The sequence below is a fragment of the Pseudonaja textilis genome, chromosome 1 (assembly GCF_049901715.1).
Source record: "Pseudonaja textilis isolate UNSWEBS1 chromosome 1, rPseTex1.2, whole genome shotgun sequence".
Classification (NCBI taxonomy): Eukaryota; Metazoa; Chordata; class Lepidosauria; order Squamata; family Elapidae; genus Pseudonaja; species Pseudonaja textilis.
Window position 1 is genome coordinate 166,234,923 of NC_141990.1, and position 16,211 is coordinate 166,251,133.

At 35.9% G+C, this 16,211-nt stretch overlaps 1 protein-coding gene across 6 annotated transcripts in view; it reads right to left on the reverse strand.

The window, feature by feature from the left end:
* Positions 1 to 16,211, reverse strand: part of ADAM23 (ADAM metallopeptidase domain 23) — an 89,517-nt gene that overhangs the window by 44,196 nt on the left and 29,110 nt on the right. For all 6 annotated transcript variants that reach the window (XR_015740695.1, XM_087919667.1, XM_087919666.1 and 3 more), the window contains exons 5-9: positions 15,442 to 15,524; positions 12,653 to 12,716; positions 8,662 to 8,734; positions 7,533 to 7,600; positions 3,520 to 3,585 (exon numbers count right to left, since the gene is read on the reverse strand). Coding sequence is in view for 5 of the 6 variants with exons in the window: in XM_087919667.1 (XP_087775793.1) it covers positions 3,520 to 3,585; positions 7,533 to 7,600; positions 8,662 to 8,734; positions 12,653 to 12,716; positions 15,442 to 15,524 (354 nt within the window). In the remaining variant the exon portion in view is untranslated. The remainder of the gene's footprint in view (positions 1 to 3,519; positions 3,586 to 7,532; positions 7,601 to 8,661; positions 8,735 to 12,652; positions 12,717 to 15,441; positions 15,525 to 16,211) is intronic.

Consider the following 16,211-nt stretch of genomic DNA (forward strand, 5'->3'; position numbering starts at 1 on the left):
GCTCTGTATTGATAAAGGTCAATTGCACAAATAATAGCATAAAACATATATTTGCAATAGCTTCCCCTTATAATTCGAATTATTGATTGCAAGCCTTCTGTGGCACATAACTCAATGCATTTTTTATTTCAAGTGCAAAATGTTCTGTGAAAAAGACTGTGCTTAGCTGCCTTAAATTTGCAATAATAGAAAGAAAACTAGATATCTGGGTATCTTGCAGAAAGTTTACTATTAAAGTTTTATTCGCAATAATAATAAACTCTTCTTATAAATGAAGCCTGTTAACATTAATTATTTATTACCAGCTCATTTTTATACATAGTGCTTCTGGTCAGTCTTGACTCCTGGTAACTATCTAAACAATCCATTTAAAATCATTGGGACACAACAAATGAAAAGAATAGATCCTGGGCGCTTCCGGTTTGAGTTCCTCCGGCGACAGACAGAAATTCACGATCGTGCACGGTTTCGGTCCGGGCTTACTGCTGGAGCGCCCCGAGCTGGCTGGTTTCAGGGCTAAGCCACCCCATAGAGGTGGTGAAGAGGGGGCAGACTGCCAACAGGGTTGAGGAGAGCCGCATTTCTCCTCCTCAGCTGGCCATTACTCCCTTTCCTGAAGGCGGTTGCAGCAGTGGTCAGAAATGGCCACCTCAAAGAAGAACTCGACCAGAAAAGAATGTGCAGGAGGAAGATAAGAAGTGAAAGTTTTGGCTGACTGGGTTAAATTGCAAAAGCAACAACTAAGGTACCCTGGAATTTAAACTTACAAAAAAATAACATCGCTCCCAAAGAAGAGTCGGAAGCAGCGAACGAAAGTGGAACAGGAAAGGTTTGGGTTTTTTTTTCTTCTCTCCCTTTCCCTATACTGACAACTAAGAGACTTAAATAAGAAATCGGAAAAATCTGCTTTGACATCAACAGGCAATTAAGCTGAAAATAAAACAAAATGTCAAAGGGATAATAAAGATTTCTGGACACTAAAATTTTTTTCATAAGCAGGTAAGGAGAGAAAAAGAATAAAAGGGCAGAATCTGGAAAGAGAGGAGGAGACTGCCTGGAATTAAAAAGAATCTATAGTAAAGCTTCAACAAGACTTCTAAAAGATACATTTTAACTGAAACTTTGTAACTAAGCAGTAGAACCCCAGGAAGAGAAAGTGGGGAAAAAAGAACAAAAGGAAACAGCTTGCATGTATTTGGATTATTTGGTGATCTTTGGATTCTTGGTTATTGCATTTGAATGACTAAAATTAATCGGGTGGTTGTTTAAAAATTTATACAATGGCACTATTCCTGGATGAATTGAAAATGGAACTTAAAAAGTATAAAGAAGATGCACAAGAAGGCAGGGGTTCTTTTGGCTTCATTTTTCAATTCTTAGAAATGGAGATTTGGAACTATGAGAAACAACAAGAAACGTCTGCAAAACAAGAAGACTGGGACAAAGAAGAAGCCATCTTTAATGAACAAGTAATTCTATGTGGGGAAGAAAAAGGAAAGTGGAGAAAGAGAATGGAGAATTTAAGACTTTAAAACTTTAAAACCAAAGAAAAAATAATAATTCAAAAAATAAGTATAATACTGGAAAGCAACAGAAGAGGGGAATACAGAAGAGAGAAATAGAGGTAGAGAGACAAGGGGGTAAAAAGGGGAGAGAGAAGAAGAGAGGGAAGAAGGAAAGGAAAAGAAGTTACAAAGGACCGGAACAAGATATAGAGAAACAGGACCTATTTAGAGATAATGGGTGAAAATTTAACTGAAAAAGGGATTCTGTAAAGGTACATAAGATTGTATTGTTATATTAGTAATAGTAATAACTTTAGAAAATTGGAAACAATGTATGATTAAAATGAGGGATAAAATAGTTAGTGTAATTTAGTGAAATGTTTGTTAATAAAATAAGTGAAATAAAATAAATGAGAAAATTGAATTAGGAAGGGACGGGAACATTTTAATTAGTTAATTTTTTATAAAATATAAGTGAAGAGGGGAGGGGAATTAATTATGGAAAGCTTATAATTGTTCCCATAGAAGTATGATATTTAATTGAAAAGTAATGTTAAAGAAGTTAAGATTTTAATGAATATTAATATTAATGATAGAATTGAATTGGAATGGAATGTGTTGTTTTAATTACATATATTTATAATTTTTTCTTTTTTTAAGAATATAGTGTGTATTTTAAGAATGTACCAAGCAGAATCCGAATGGAAGTTATGTATTATATTGAATGTTATAACTTTAGGGTATATATTCAAGCCTAAATAAGAGTTAAATGGATAAACTTAAAAGATATAAAGGCATCATACTCCAATCAGTAACTACAGGAGAAACTTTGTTTAATGAGAAAAGATAATAGATAATTGAAACAGGACAGACAAAAAATATAAATATAATGATTTGAATTGAGACGAGATAATTAAAATAAAATTGAGAAAATTAAAAGAGGGGAGAAGCTATTCAGAAAATGTAAAACAGTAATAAGATATGGAATAGAACATAAAAATGAGCATGAAATTGAATTTGTGTCTGTACGAAGAAATGTAACCCGGGATTATGCTACTTTCAAAAAAGATGTTTTATTTGTATTTTTTTTGTGAAAACTCAAATAAAATTTATTTTTTTAAAAAAAAGAATAGATCCTCATCAAGAAATATATTTTGTTAATCTTTGGACAAAAGAGTTAAAAAAATTCCAGATCTTTCCAAACATTGTACTCTCAGATTATAAGCAAACATGATGAATTTCCAACATCATGTACAAATATCATCAAATTTCTGACCTCGTAGAGAGACACTGCAGCAATCCTGACAGAATTTTTTTTATCAGTATTATTATTCCCATATTGCAGATGGAAATCTGAGGCTGAAAGTGAGTTTCTTGCCTAGAATAATTGTCAAACAAAATGTAATCAGGCACTTCCTGATTCATATCTCAGTGCCTTATCGACTTAGATTACCTCAACTCAGTACTGCCTTAATACCAGCATTTTAAGACAGTTGAGAAGTAGCTATTAAGACAGGGAATCTCTGCTATATGCATTGGTTTCACATGAGGTATCATCCTGATTAATGATAGGACTGGCCCTTGCATGAAGAGAATAGTCATTTTGAACCCTAAAACCCTCAGAGATATGGAGACAGGTCATGTAGGATAGGATAAAGAAGGCAAAGAAGATGATTAAGGTCCTTCTAGTCCCCTCACATAATTTTAATTGCATGACAGATGTAATGTTGAACCAAGCCTTGAGAAAGACAAAGAAATGGACCAAAATGAATCAACTTTGTGGTCTTTCCTAGATGCATTTCTGGAAATAACACTGGATATAGAGGCATCAAGTAATCCAAGCCTGGCTGTTATGATACCCAGAAAGTAGTCTTATTCCAAGAGTTTCCCAGTGCACATTCCTGAATTCTTTATTCAAAAGTATAATTATCTATATTACTATTAAGTATGTATGCATTTTTCACAATCAATTTTTTTTGAAAAAGTATAGAAAAAACTAATAGAATCAACTTACCATTTTATAGTCATTAACAATCATGAGCTCTAGGTATTTCATTTCTTCAAAGACGCCACGCGCTGCCTGTAAATTATAAAAAGAATAGATTATTTTTAAAATAGCTTGCTATACTGTTTGTCATGATAACTCGCACTGTGTTCTTAAGTCTGTTTTACCAAAGCCTAAGAGCAAATTATATTGTATTAATTTAACTGGGGGATATCTAATTCAGTCTTTTTTCAATCTTTCTCAAAATGAAAAGAGGGGGAAATTCTTTGGGGATGCAAAACTCCATTTTTCTAGCCACAGATATAGTTGCTTTTTTCTTCTTTTTCTACAATTTTTCTTGTTTTAACAGTAAAATATATATATTTTAAAGGGTTTGCCACTGCTTTAGATGATAGGTTAAAATCAGTCCTGTCATGCTGTTAGATGGGAATTCCATTAAGGCCAATGAGCATGACAAAGATGCTTTCAAAAACAGAGTTGCTATCAGATACAACAGGTAGGGTTTTCAACTTTAGAAAATAGTATAACCCAGCCCACCCCTAATACATATGAAAGCTATTTCCTCTACAGGGGCAGATGATGAATAACCATGAAGGATGAAGAATTATCTGGATACTGACTAAATACAGGTGAAACTCGAAAAATTAGAATATTATGCAAAAGTTCATTTATTTCAGTAATGCAACTTAAAAGGTAAAACTAATATATGAGATAGACTCATTAATGCAAAGCAAGATAGTTCAAGCCATGATTTGTCATATTTGAAATGATTATGGCTTACAGTTCATGAAAATCCCAAATCCACAATCTCAGAAAATTAGAATATTACATGCAATCAATAAAACAAAGATTGTACATAGAACAACATTGGACCTCTGAAACGTATAAGCATGCATATGTACTCAATACTTGGTTTTGGGCCCGTTTTGCAGAAATTACTGCCTCAATGCGGCCTGGTATGGAAGCTATCAGCCTGTGGCACTGCTGAGCTGTTATGGAAAACCAGGATGTTTCAATAGTGGCCTTCAGCTCTTCCGCATTATTCGGTCTCATGTCTCTCATCTTTCTCTTGACAATGCCCCATAGATTCTCTATGGGGTTCAGATCAGGCGAGTTTGCTGACCAATCAAGCAAAGTAATCCCATGGTCATTGAACCAGGTTTTGGTGCTTTTGGCAGTGTGGGCAGGTGCAAAGTCCTGCTGGAAAGTGAAGTCAGCATCCCCATAAAGCTCCTCTGTGGAAGGAAGCATGAAGTGCTCCAAAATCTCCTGGTAGACAGCTGCGTTGACCCTGGACTTAATGAAGCACAGTGGACCAACATCAGCAGATGACATGGCTCCCCAAATCAACACAGACTGTGGAAACTTCACACTGGACTTCAAGCATCTTGCAGTGTGTGCCTCTCCATTCTTCCTCCAGATTCTGGGTCCTTGGTTTCCAAATGAGATGCAAAAATTGCTCTCATCAGAAAAGAGGACTTTGGACCACTGAGCAACAAGCCAGTTCTCTTTTTCTTTAGCTCAGGTAAGACGCTTCTGATGTTGTTTGTTGTTCAGGAACGGCTTGACAAGAGGAATACGACATTTTGAAGCCCATGTCCAGGATCCATCTGTGTGTGGTGGCTCTTGATGCACTGACTCCAGCCTCAGTCCACTCCTTGTGAAAGTCCCCAACACTTTTGAATGGCCTTTTCCTGACAATCCTCTCCAGGCTGCGGTCATCCCTGCTGCTTGTGCACCTTTTTCTTCCACACTTTTCCCTTCCACATAACTTTCTATTAATGTGTTCTGATACAGCACTTTGGGAACATCCAACTTCTTTTGCAATTACCTTTTGAGGCTTTCCCTCCTTATGGAGGGTGTCAATAATGGTTTTCTGCATAACTGTCAGGTCAGCAGTCTTTCCCATGATTGTGCTTCTTACTGAACCAGACTGAGAGACCATTTAAAAGCTCAGGAACCCTTTGCAGGTGTTATGGCTTAATTAGCTGATTAGAGTGGGACACTTTGAGCCTAGAATATTGCACCTTTTCACAATATTCTAATTTTCTGAAATTGTGGATTTGGGGTTTTCATGAGCTGTCAGCCATAATCATCTCAATTATGACAAATCACAGCTTGAACTATCTCGCTTTGCATGTAATGAGTCTATCTCATATATTAGGTTCACCTTTTAAGTTCCATTACTGAAATAAATGAACTTTTGCATGATATTCTAATTTTTTGAGCGTCACCTGTAGAATCATGGTCTGACTCAGAGAAACTTCATATCTTTTGTCATTATTACACATGTATGTTCAAGAAAGGTCAGCTTATGTAAACATATAACTTATACAATCAGCACATGAACAAAAACTGGGACAAGCATAACCAGCCCATACTGTTGTAACTATGCAGAATCTGATTTTGCATCTTTAGTGTTGTATGAATCTCTTTCTGCTAATAGTTAATATTGATTAACTAGCTTGATACCTCGCTATAAAACTATGTGGTCGGGTTTCGTTTTGGGGGAAGAAAATGGGGGGGGGGAATTCTGCCTCTGCCTACCAACATCCATCGGTATTCATCTGGCTTGCATCCTGTCAGTGTGTGAGAGAGTTGAGGGCTGTTTGGAAACTGAAACAGTATTTGCTGTGTGAGGAAGAAGACAGCAAGGAGCCTGGGCATGGCTTAGCTCAACTGTTCTGTACTAAAGCTGCTTGGTGCTGTGAAACTAAAACTGAACCTCCCTGCTTGTGTTTTACATTTTGAAGAGATTTCTTTTTAGGTGGGGAGGGGGAGTAGAACTCCTTAGCATCAGAGCGTGTTAATAATAATATAGGAAATACTAATGCTCTGATGGTCATTTCGAAAAATTCTTTCTTAGTGAGCACCTAGAAGCCAAGAGGAACATACATGCCAAATTTCAAGTTTGTAGGCTTTACAATTCTGGAGATTTTGTGATGATACCTGAGTGGTATTTCGCTTTTACACACTGTATATAGATAAATGTTAATAAATAAATAAATAACATATTTTCAGGTTTGATATGATGTTTCCCCATTTCTTTGGTACAGGAATATTTATAACTGTCAATTCTGATTTGTTCCTCTCTGAGCCATTCAGAGTCCATATTACACAAAGTTAACAAAATGTATGCAATCTGTTGGCTGCAGCCTTCCCAAGAAGGTTGGGAATATGATCAAGTTGTAAACTTTGTTTGTTTGTTTGTCATTGTACTTTGTGATACTGGTTTTCTTTTCCAAAATACATATAGACTTTGGAATCCCTGACCAGAAGTACAGGATCTATATATTTGCAAATGAATATCACAAAATGCTACATATGAATTCTTACTGATGGAAAGAAAGCTAAATTCTCTTGAACTTCTCATCAGTTGGATTGTGCGTAACAATCTATTTGCATTCATAAAAATTCATTCTTTGAATGACAGTATTTAGAGATTTCATTTTCAATACTGTAAATCTTTGTTTCTAAATATTAATTTTCTTCAAAAAGGTTTGTGTTTTGTTAGTATTTAAAGCCATGTTACATAAACAGCAGCAAAAAGCCTGTAAATATCTCTAGTTTATAGTTCCTCTCTGAGTTTGGCGTCCTTCCCAGTGTGTGTTTTCTGTGGACATCCTCCAGCCCTTATCTTGCCTGGTTTGTGTTGCTTTTTTCCTTTTTTGTGTAACTGTTTATGTGGGAGTTTTTTTGTCTTCCGTCAAAGATATTCGGAGCTTGGAAGCAAAGTGAAGGAATAAAAGGGGCTTCACAAATAAAAATAAATAAAATAAATAAATAAAAATAAATAAATAAAAGGGGCTTTACCTGTTTTCTGTGACTGTGTTTGTTTTGTATCCCACCCTGTGCCATCACAAAAATTATGAGGTGAAATAAATGATCTCCTGCAGTGCAAATCACTTCAGCATGAAAGCTACGGTTTAGCACAGTGCTACATTTCACATGTTTTCCCATGTCTTTTAAAAGCAGAGAGATCTTTTGATCTGATGCAGTATTACTGACGTCGTAATACTCACAGCCCTTCTTTTCCTTCTTAGCCACTGCAATTCAGTCAGGAAGGACCAATCCGATGTGGAATCAGTATCTAGAGATTAATAGCAAAGAATTTTCTATTTTGCCACATAGCATCTGCACCTTTATCTAATGAAACATATTGGCCCTTTCCCCTTATATTGGTAAAACTTTAGATCTGCTAATTTTAGCCAAACATGTTCAAGCTACTTTAAACCCAGTTTAGTATTCAGTCCTCAACTTTATTCACATAAATGAAAATTCGTCTCCAAATGCCTGAGTTGATAATGATGGGATGATAAACTTTATTCAAATTATTCACAGTGTCAATCCTATCTCTGATGTCTTCTGAGAGTATTTGTTCTGCATAAAATCATCCTTCTAGAAAAAATGATTTTAAAACACTTCCCATTTCAAACCTCCTGCATATTCCAGTGAAAGCAGTTACCAGCAACATGTAATATAATGATTATGGATTGATAAATTAACTATTTCCTTTCTTGTAAAAAGAATTTCATTGTAAACATAGGGATTATTCTAAAGGTTGTATACAAATTACAGTTGCTCCAAAATATGGGAGCAATTGAACAGCTGGCATTACAAAAAAAAATAAGGGCAATTTTATATATACCTTACTAGATACATTCTTATTTGGAAAATGTGCTGTTTACAGTATTTTGCAGTCTAATTTTACAGAAAAAAATGTCAGTCTTGATTATGAACTAGCTCCTTACTGTTCTTCAATAAATAGATTTTAAGACTCAGTTTGATATATGTGGAGTTTGCTCACTGTATTTCATTGTATAGAGGACAACTCACTCAGAGAGTTAATCTTCAATAACATATCATGGCATAAGTTGGCCACACAATATAGCAGAGTAAAGAGCTTTCTAATATAGTCTAACTATAAGCTTGTCACAAAGAATCTAGAAAAGTGGCTGTTCACAACAATAATTACACTGATTATCTAATTTCACATGGAAACTGAGAAAGTTTCTGGTATATCATGACATACTACTAGGTAAATTTCTGTTAACTATACTAATCATTTCTCTAGTAGAAGTGCCATTTAAATTATTTACAGATTAACAGAGTTATAGTAACAAATCTTACTAAGGTACAGTTATGTCATACCAAGATCTTCCAACTGACTGAAGGCATTTGATCCAAATGTTCTCCGAATGACATGTGGTCTACCTGCATTGCTCTGAAGAAGAAAAAGAAGAAAAACCAAATAGAATATTGTATTGGTGACATAAATTTAAGTATGATATTGTCATGTAGATGGAAAACAGACGAATAAATAGATGGATAGTAGACAGACACAGACAGATAGATATAATGGATAAGCTGCACTCTGTTTCAGGGATGTATTTTGGAACCTAACATTCTTGGCTTATCCATAAGTATGTGTGGTGTGTGTATGTGGTGTGGGTATGTGGGTATATGTATTCAATATCTTTATATATGTAATATGGGCTAGATAATTTAGCCTGTATACGTAGAAACCTGAAATTGTATTTTTGAATGATACAAATTAAATTGTGGAATATTTCTCTTTAGATGTTTACCAGGAATGCAACTGGACTGAACTCCTCTCCTAATGGTTAGCTATTATTTGGGTGGACCCTGACCATATTTTCTACTGAATTTTTGTATATTGTTTTTGGAGGGGTCCTCAGTCTTCTAATGCTATATAAAAAAATATAAAGGGGAATCTAAGTCAATTCCAATTGGAACTTAAAACTATAATTCCATGCCTTTAAAATAGTTTTCCATATTTAATTCTCTAACAATCAGTCAATGAGAATATTTGTAGCTCAGAGTTGAAATGAGGGGTCTTGATGCTCTCTGAGCTTGGCTGTTTTCTTGAAGACATTTCATTACCTGAACTACATAACATCATCAGTGCATTGATGATTTTACCTAGTTCAAATAATTAAACACCCCTTATCTCTAACAATATATTAGCATTCAGTAACAAACAAATGGCTGTAATGGGCTGTTAAAGGAAAAGTTCTGAGAACCTTTGGAATTCTATAAAGCAATGTTGTACATCTTTCCTACAGTTGTTCTAGTCATGTATGTAACAGCACTTGGAATACTGAAGTTGTTATTTAGATATACAATGATAACTCCCTAACCCCCTATCAATGTATGCTATCCTTTGCCATCAAATGTATTGAAGCAATAGGAAGTTTTTGCTGCAGTCTTCTTTATGTCTTTATTCTTCTGTCTCCTAGAAAGATAAGCAAAGCATCCTGTAATAATCCATAGGCTACCAACATGGCATAATAATGATGAGAGAGAGAAAATAACCCTGCTTCTGTCATGCATCTACCCCCATGGGAAAATCCTCCATTAGTGAATGAGCTTCTATATTCTGTATAACTAAAGAAAATCATAGTGAAAGCTTACCTTGATGCTCTTAAAGGCTATGTTATTTTTAGCATCTGCTGTTATTTTTGGAACTAGAACACATCTCTAGAAAGAAGTCTAGGAGGAGGAGGTCAAGATTATTCACTGTGGCAGAAAAGCCCAACAGTTCTGCAATTTTCTAAATTATCTCAAGCAAAAACTAAGAAATTAGTTTCCCAGGTAGAGAAAAAGAAAGAAACATCTAGAATGCTCTTCCAGAAAAAGCCCCATCAAAATTGCCAATGAACAGTCTCTTCACTTCAGAGCGAATAATTAATAATTAATATATTAATGATTTGGTGAACATCAAACCAAAATAGACAATTAATTGAACAAGCTCAATTAATTTTGTTTTTAATGTCTAAGCCTAAAATAAGCCATTTTCATTTCATATTCCATTTCATTTCACTATTATTTTCTGCAAACAATGGGAAATTAGGCTTTGGAAACATTCCTGGAGGCTCTGAGGATGGGGGAAAAAACTGGTTTGGGGACCTTTCAAGATTCTACTGCTTATGTAACAATGGCCAGAATTTCAAATCCTAGTCAGGATTCTATCCCAAAGCCAAGCATGAAACGAGGTCATGTGGCCCATTAACCCCCCCCCCAAAAAAAAACTTCAGAAATGCTATATTCAACTCAACCATATAACATAAATATTTTATATACAAATAAACTAGTTAAATATATCAGCTTATGCAATCCATTCCCTTGTTATGGCTTTATTTGTGAATTGCTTATCTTCTTTCTATCCCTGAAAGAGTGAGCATGTTTCAAGTTCCGCCAAGGCTATCTGGGGGACCCCTGGAGGTGTGCCTTCTCTCTAATTTTGCCTCCCCTTTGAAATAGTATCACATCCCTCCCTAAGATGAAGATGGTCTGGCCTTGTTGTCTTTTTGTACATCTTTGAAAACCTGGCTCCTCCCAAAGGCTGTGCATTGGATCAGCCTGCCTTCCAATGATTTATGTGAATATGACTCGACTCTGGTTTGGCCTCAGTTCTACTCTGTTTTTTTTAATTTTTTGTTGGTTATTTTTGCTTTTTCTTTTCAAAATGTTAGCTACCCAAAGTTGGATGGCCATAACAATTGATAAAATAAATAAAATTAAATTTATGTAGTTTTGCTGGTTTGTCCTTAGATTTCATGTTCACAACCCAAATGCTTTACATGGCACTGAGCTCACCTGAATATTATGTCATTATTATAGGAGTGGTGTGAGTGTATTTAACATTTAGCTTAACCTTGTTTTAGTAACATATTCAGCTACAGTTATATTTCTAAAAAGTTACAAAATATATCAAACAAAGGGTATAAAAAATAGTAAAAATATTCATTCAAATTCAGTGTTATAGATCAGCGGTCACCAACCGGTGGGCCGTGGCGCACTGGTGGTCCGCAAGAAAATTTTGGTGATCCACAGAGAAATGTCACCCCCAGAGCACCCCCCAAAGCAATTAATCCAGGCTGCGCAAGAACACAAGGCTATGCCACCCACATGGCCTGCCCTCCCTGCCCACTCACTCCTTACCTGGCAAACTTGCCTGCAAAGTTGCCGTTCTTTCTTTTTCTGACCATCAGCTGCTCTGCTGTGCTGGGAGATTTAGATTAGCTAAAAAGTAGGAAATCGTTGGATTTCTTGCTTTCTAGCTAATCTTTAGATCTTCGGCTCTGCTTTTAAGCAGAGCCAAACCTCCCTTAGGACTAAAGCAGTGCAGACTCAGCTAGTTGATGGCAGAAACACAGATCTCTAAGTGAATCTGTGATTCTGTGAGCAACTCAATCTGCCTGTCTGCTCTGCCTGATTTTGGGTAAAGTTGCTCTCTTTTTTTTTTATAAAAAATTCAACATTTACATACATGGTGTGTTGTGAGTTAATTTTGTGAGTTTGCTTGCAAGCAAATTTTATGTGACAGACTCAGCTAGCTGATGGCAGAAAGATAGATTTTTGAACAAATCTATGATTCTGTGAGCAACTTAATCTGTCTGCCTGATTTTGGGTAAAAGTTGCTCTGTTTTTTATTTAAAAAATCAGTATTTACATACATGGTGTGTTGTGAGTTAATTTTGTGAGTTTTCTTGCTAGCAAATTTTATGGGTTTGCTTGCAAGCAAATTTTATGTGACAGGCCCAGGTAACATTTCACAGATCTCTGAATGAATCTGTGATTCTGTGAGCAACTCAATCTGCCTGCCTGCTTTACCTGATTTTGGGTAAAAGTTGTTCTTTTTAATAAAAAATTCAATATTTATATAAATATTTATAATATTTACATACAAGCCATGCACAGCCAGTCACATAACCACCAAGCCACACCCACAAATTAGGCCATGCCCACAGAACCGGTTGTTAAGAAATTACAGAACCGGTTGTTAAGAAATCTCTGTGTTTGTGTGTGTGTGTGTATGTGTGTGTGTGAGAGAGAGAGAGAGAGAGAGAGAGAGAAAGGGAGGGAGGGGGAGAGAGGGAGAGGTTAGATCAGATCTCTCTCTCTCTCCCACCAATGTCAGCAAGCCACCGTCATACTAGTGGTCCCCAGGATTTAAAATTTTGAGTTTGGTGGTCCCTGAGGTCCAAAAGGTTGGCGACCCCTATTATAGATGATATTTCAGACTAAATAATAATGCCTTATTTAATTTATATTTGTTAGGATTTGCATCCTTTACAACAAATCAAAGCAAGAACTAGATGGGTCAGTATTAACATACCATGCTGTGAGTTAACTCCAAAGGTTCCATCAGGTAGACATAAGTATTGTCTTCAAACATGCCACTAGAATATAAGAACACATTTAAATACTTCAATATTAAGTAAATGGGAGCATATATTTGTAGGAACTCCTACACATTTTCAGACTATATATTCATGTATTCCACACAAAATAAAAACATCATGACAACATCATGACAAAGGAAGGATAAAGCATTTTTGAAAGTGTGCATGAGAGACTCGTGAATGCCAGTATGGTTGTGCATTGTTTCAAATAGTTCCAAAAAACACATAAAAAATGGGGGTGGGTGGGTGTGAATGCAACCTGGGTCAAATCCTTGTCTGCTCCAAAGTACCATTTTGGAATAAAATCCACACATAGTCCTAGGTTTATAATGAGGGAGAAGTTCAATATGACAAATATCCTATTTAGAATTTTTTTTGTGTGCTAGCTTGAAATTATGAGATGTTCTATTTATAAATCTGAGTTTGTAAGTAGAATCAACCTGCTTGCTGTGTTGCTGAACACATCATGGGGTCTCTTTGATCTATGAAATCCTTTATGTTCTCCTTATTACAAAGGCACCCACTGGTTGGTGATGAATGAATATTGCAGTTCTTGTCATCTCCTTCAGAAAAAGAGCAATAGGCTATGAAGGAAATTAATCTGGCTAAAGAAGAAGGCCAAAGGGAATTTGTTTTTCCACTTCCTACATATCAATTCCTCTTGGCAGTTGCTCAGGGACTCAGAACTAGGGGCAGGAAGACTGGGTCTTTGGTAGATAGATAGGGACTAATCAGCCATCCATCAATGAAGAAAGAAGATATATCAATTGCTGCTCAAATAAGAATAAACATTACCAAAGGAAAAGCAGCTTGGCTTGGACTGAAATTATATCCATCACTTTCCATTCGGTTCTAGTTTTTACTCTAACTTTTAGCTGTTTTCCTTTTCTATGTCTTGTCTCTTTTTTAAAAAACAAAAATCTTGACAGCAGAGGCTGCTTAGTTTTTTTTTTTTATTTACTATGAGTTGCCTTGGGGGAAAAAACCAAATATCTAAAATATCCAATCAGAAAGCATGAAATGACAGAAATAAGCAAATTGGTTAAAGGTTTATTTTGGGATTTTCAAAGTAAGCATTCATGCCCTGACAAGATCAGGCAATGGGTTCTTAAGCAAAAAATCCTTGATCTACCATTAGAAACAGAATATAGGAAACTCTCACCTAGAGTATAACTGGGCCATAGCAATGCACACTTCAAAGCAGCATTGTATGTAGACCAACTTACAAACAATAAATGTTGGTGTGCATTTACATTATTATGTTGTATTATACTATCAGCAGAGCTGGAGGGGAAATTTCATATGCAGAAGGCTCCGTCCATGTAAAGATGGTAACACTGATATACAAGCTGATATCACACAAGCTGATATACCTTTATACTGTAATTTTCTATTGAAATATATGCAAAGAGCTCCTAACAGTTCTTCATTTCCGGGATAGATTGAATAATTTTATTATGTAACATTTACTAATAGATAAGGAGGCCAGCATAACTCTTGCCATTGCTAAGTTTGTTCTAACACTTGGTAAGAAGCATAGACCAAGGCATTTCTGGGTTGAAAGGTTGAAGCCTGTGACATCACCATTCCCAGGGGATACCAGAGGAGACTCATATCCCTTTTATTCTACCACTGAAGTGGTACTTATTTATCTACTTGTATTTGCATGCTTTCAAACTGCTAGATGGGCAGGAGCTGGGACAAATTGATGGGAGCTCATTCCATCAAGCGTCTCACTCTCGAGTTTTGAACAGCGGAGCTGTTGACCTCTAAAACATCTTCTCAGCATCCTAGCCCTGTGAGTCACCACAGCCCCAATTTAGTAGACTTATGCCCACCTTTTCGGTGCATAGCACTCACTCACTGAGCAACAATCCTGTGAAGCAGATAGAGTTGAGAAAGTGTGACAGGGAATGTCAAATGTATATGAGTATATGGGAAAATATTTACACAGAATAACTGGAATTAGATAGATAGATAGATAGATAGATAGATAGATAGATAGATAGATAGACAGACAGACAGACAGACTGTAGATAGATATAGATAGATGATAGATAGGACAGAGAGAGATGATAGAGCACTGTATTCCAAATTGCTAATATCCTCTAAATATTTCCCAGACCTCATAGTTATGGGGAAACCACTAGATTGAGCATTCTGTATGTTTTTGTTTCTGTCCAATTATCTGCATAGCTAAGAAAATTGATAGTAATAACTCGCTATCACAGCTGCCCAATAGCCACCCCAAATCTAAGTAAACATATTTATTAGAGTTGGATTGATTTATACTTTCCTGTATCAACTTATAGTCTCATTCAACAACCTCACTCTAGAAGCCTTTCCAGAAGTCCCAGACATATTCTCTATTTATCAGCATTTCTTTCACTCTAATATCTTCTTTTTCTCTTAATGCTTTAATTATACCAACAATGTTGTTCCCCTCCCCCGAAATTCCCTAAAATTTGCATATTAGCAAATAGTTAGTTGTTATCCAATTACACTGGGTTACTGGTCACTTGCAGTCATAAGAAAAACGATAACTAATGATGGAAGAAGGCTTTCTGCCCATGGCGTCCATGATGGGGAAGAAGGGATGAAAAAAAGTCATATTTTCAGTTGCTGGGATATGTCTGTTCAAAACACAGACGGTGGAAAACTGCCTAATACGAAGGATACAGAGTAGCAATATAATGAGATATTTATTAGTAATTATACTTACTGAAGTCCATTACAAGTAGAAACAGCAGCTTTGGATTTTGGGATGCCTCTGATGCTTCCATGATAATAGCAGTGTTCCCCTCCCTGAAAATATACAAAAAAAATCTATGTTTTTATAATTACTTTTTAAGTGATCCAATGCATATCAGAATAATGGATTCATAGTTTAAGCCTGTATACAACAATAAAACATAAGTGAAAAGCTTGTGTGATTTCTTTTTTAATACAGCTTTAGTATACACTGCAAAAAATAAAAAAGTAGTTTACTAAATAAATTAAAAGTGTAATTTTCAAGAAAGAGCGAAGCCTACCCAATTGGATATGGGCAGACCTATTATCAACTAGACAAAGAATTACAACGCAAACTGTTAAAATGGATTTAAGATTTGTTATTAAACTGATTTTTAATTGCTCCTAAATAATTCCCCAGTTATCTACCATTATTTTAATGGACAATATAATTATGGGCCTATTTTTAGATTGGTTTTGGCATTTTTGTCCACCTATCAAGTACTTTCAGAGAATCTGGTATCATTGCAGGATATAACCTCAGGGGTGGGATTCTACCTGGTCAGACCGGTTTTACAGAACCGGTTGTTATGATTCTGCCCAGTTTGGAGAACTGGCAAATTGCACCACTGGCTGGCCCCACCCCGCCCACTCACTCCTTACCTGGCATGCGCGCCATCAAACTTGCCTGCTAAGTTGCTATTTTTCCCTTTTTTTCACACCAGCCATCTGCTGTTCTGCTGTGCCGGGAGATTTAGATTA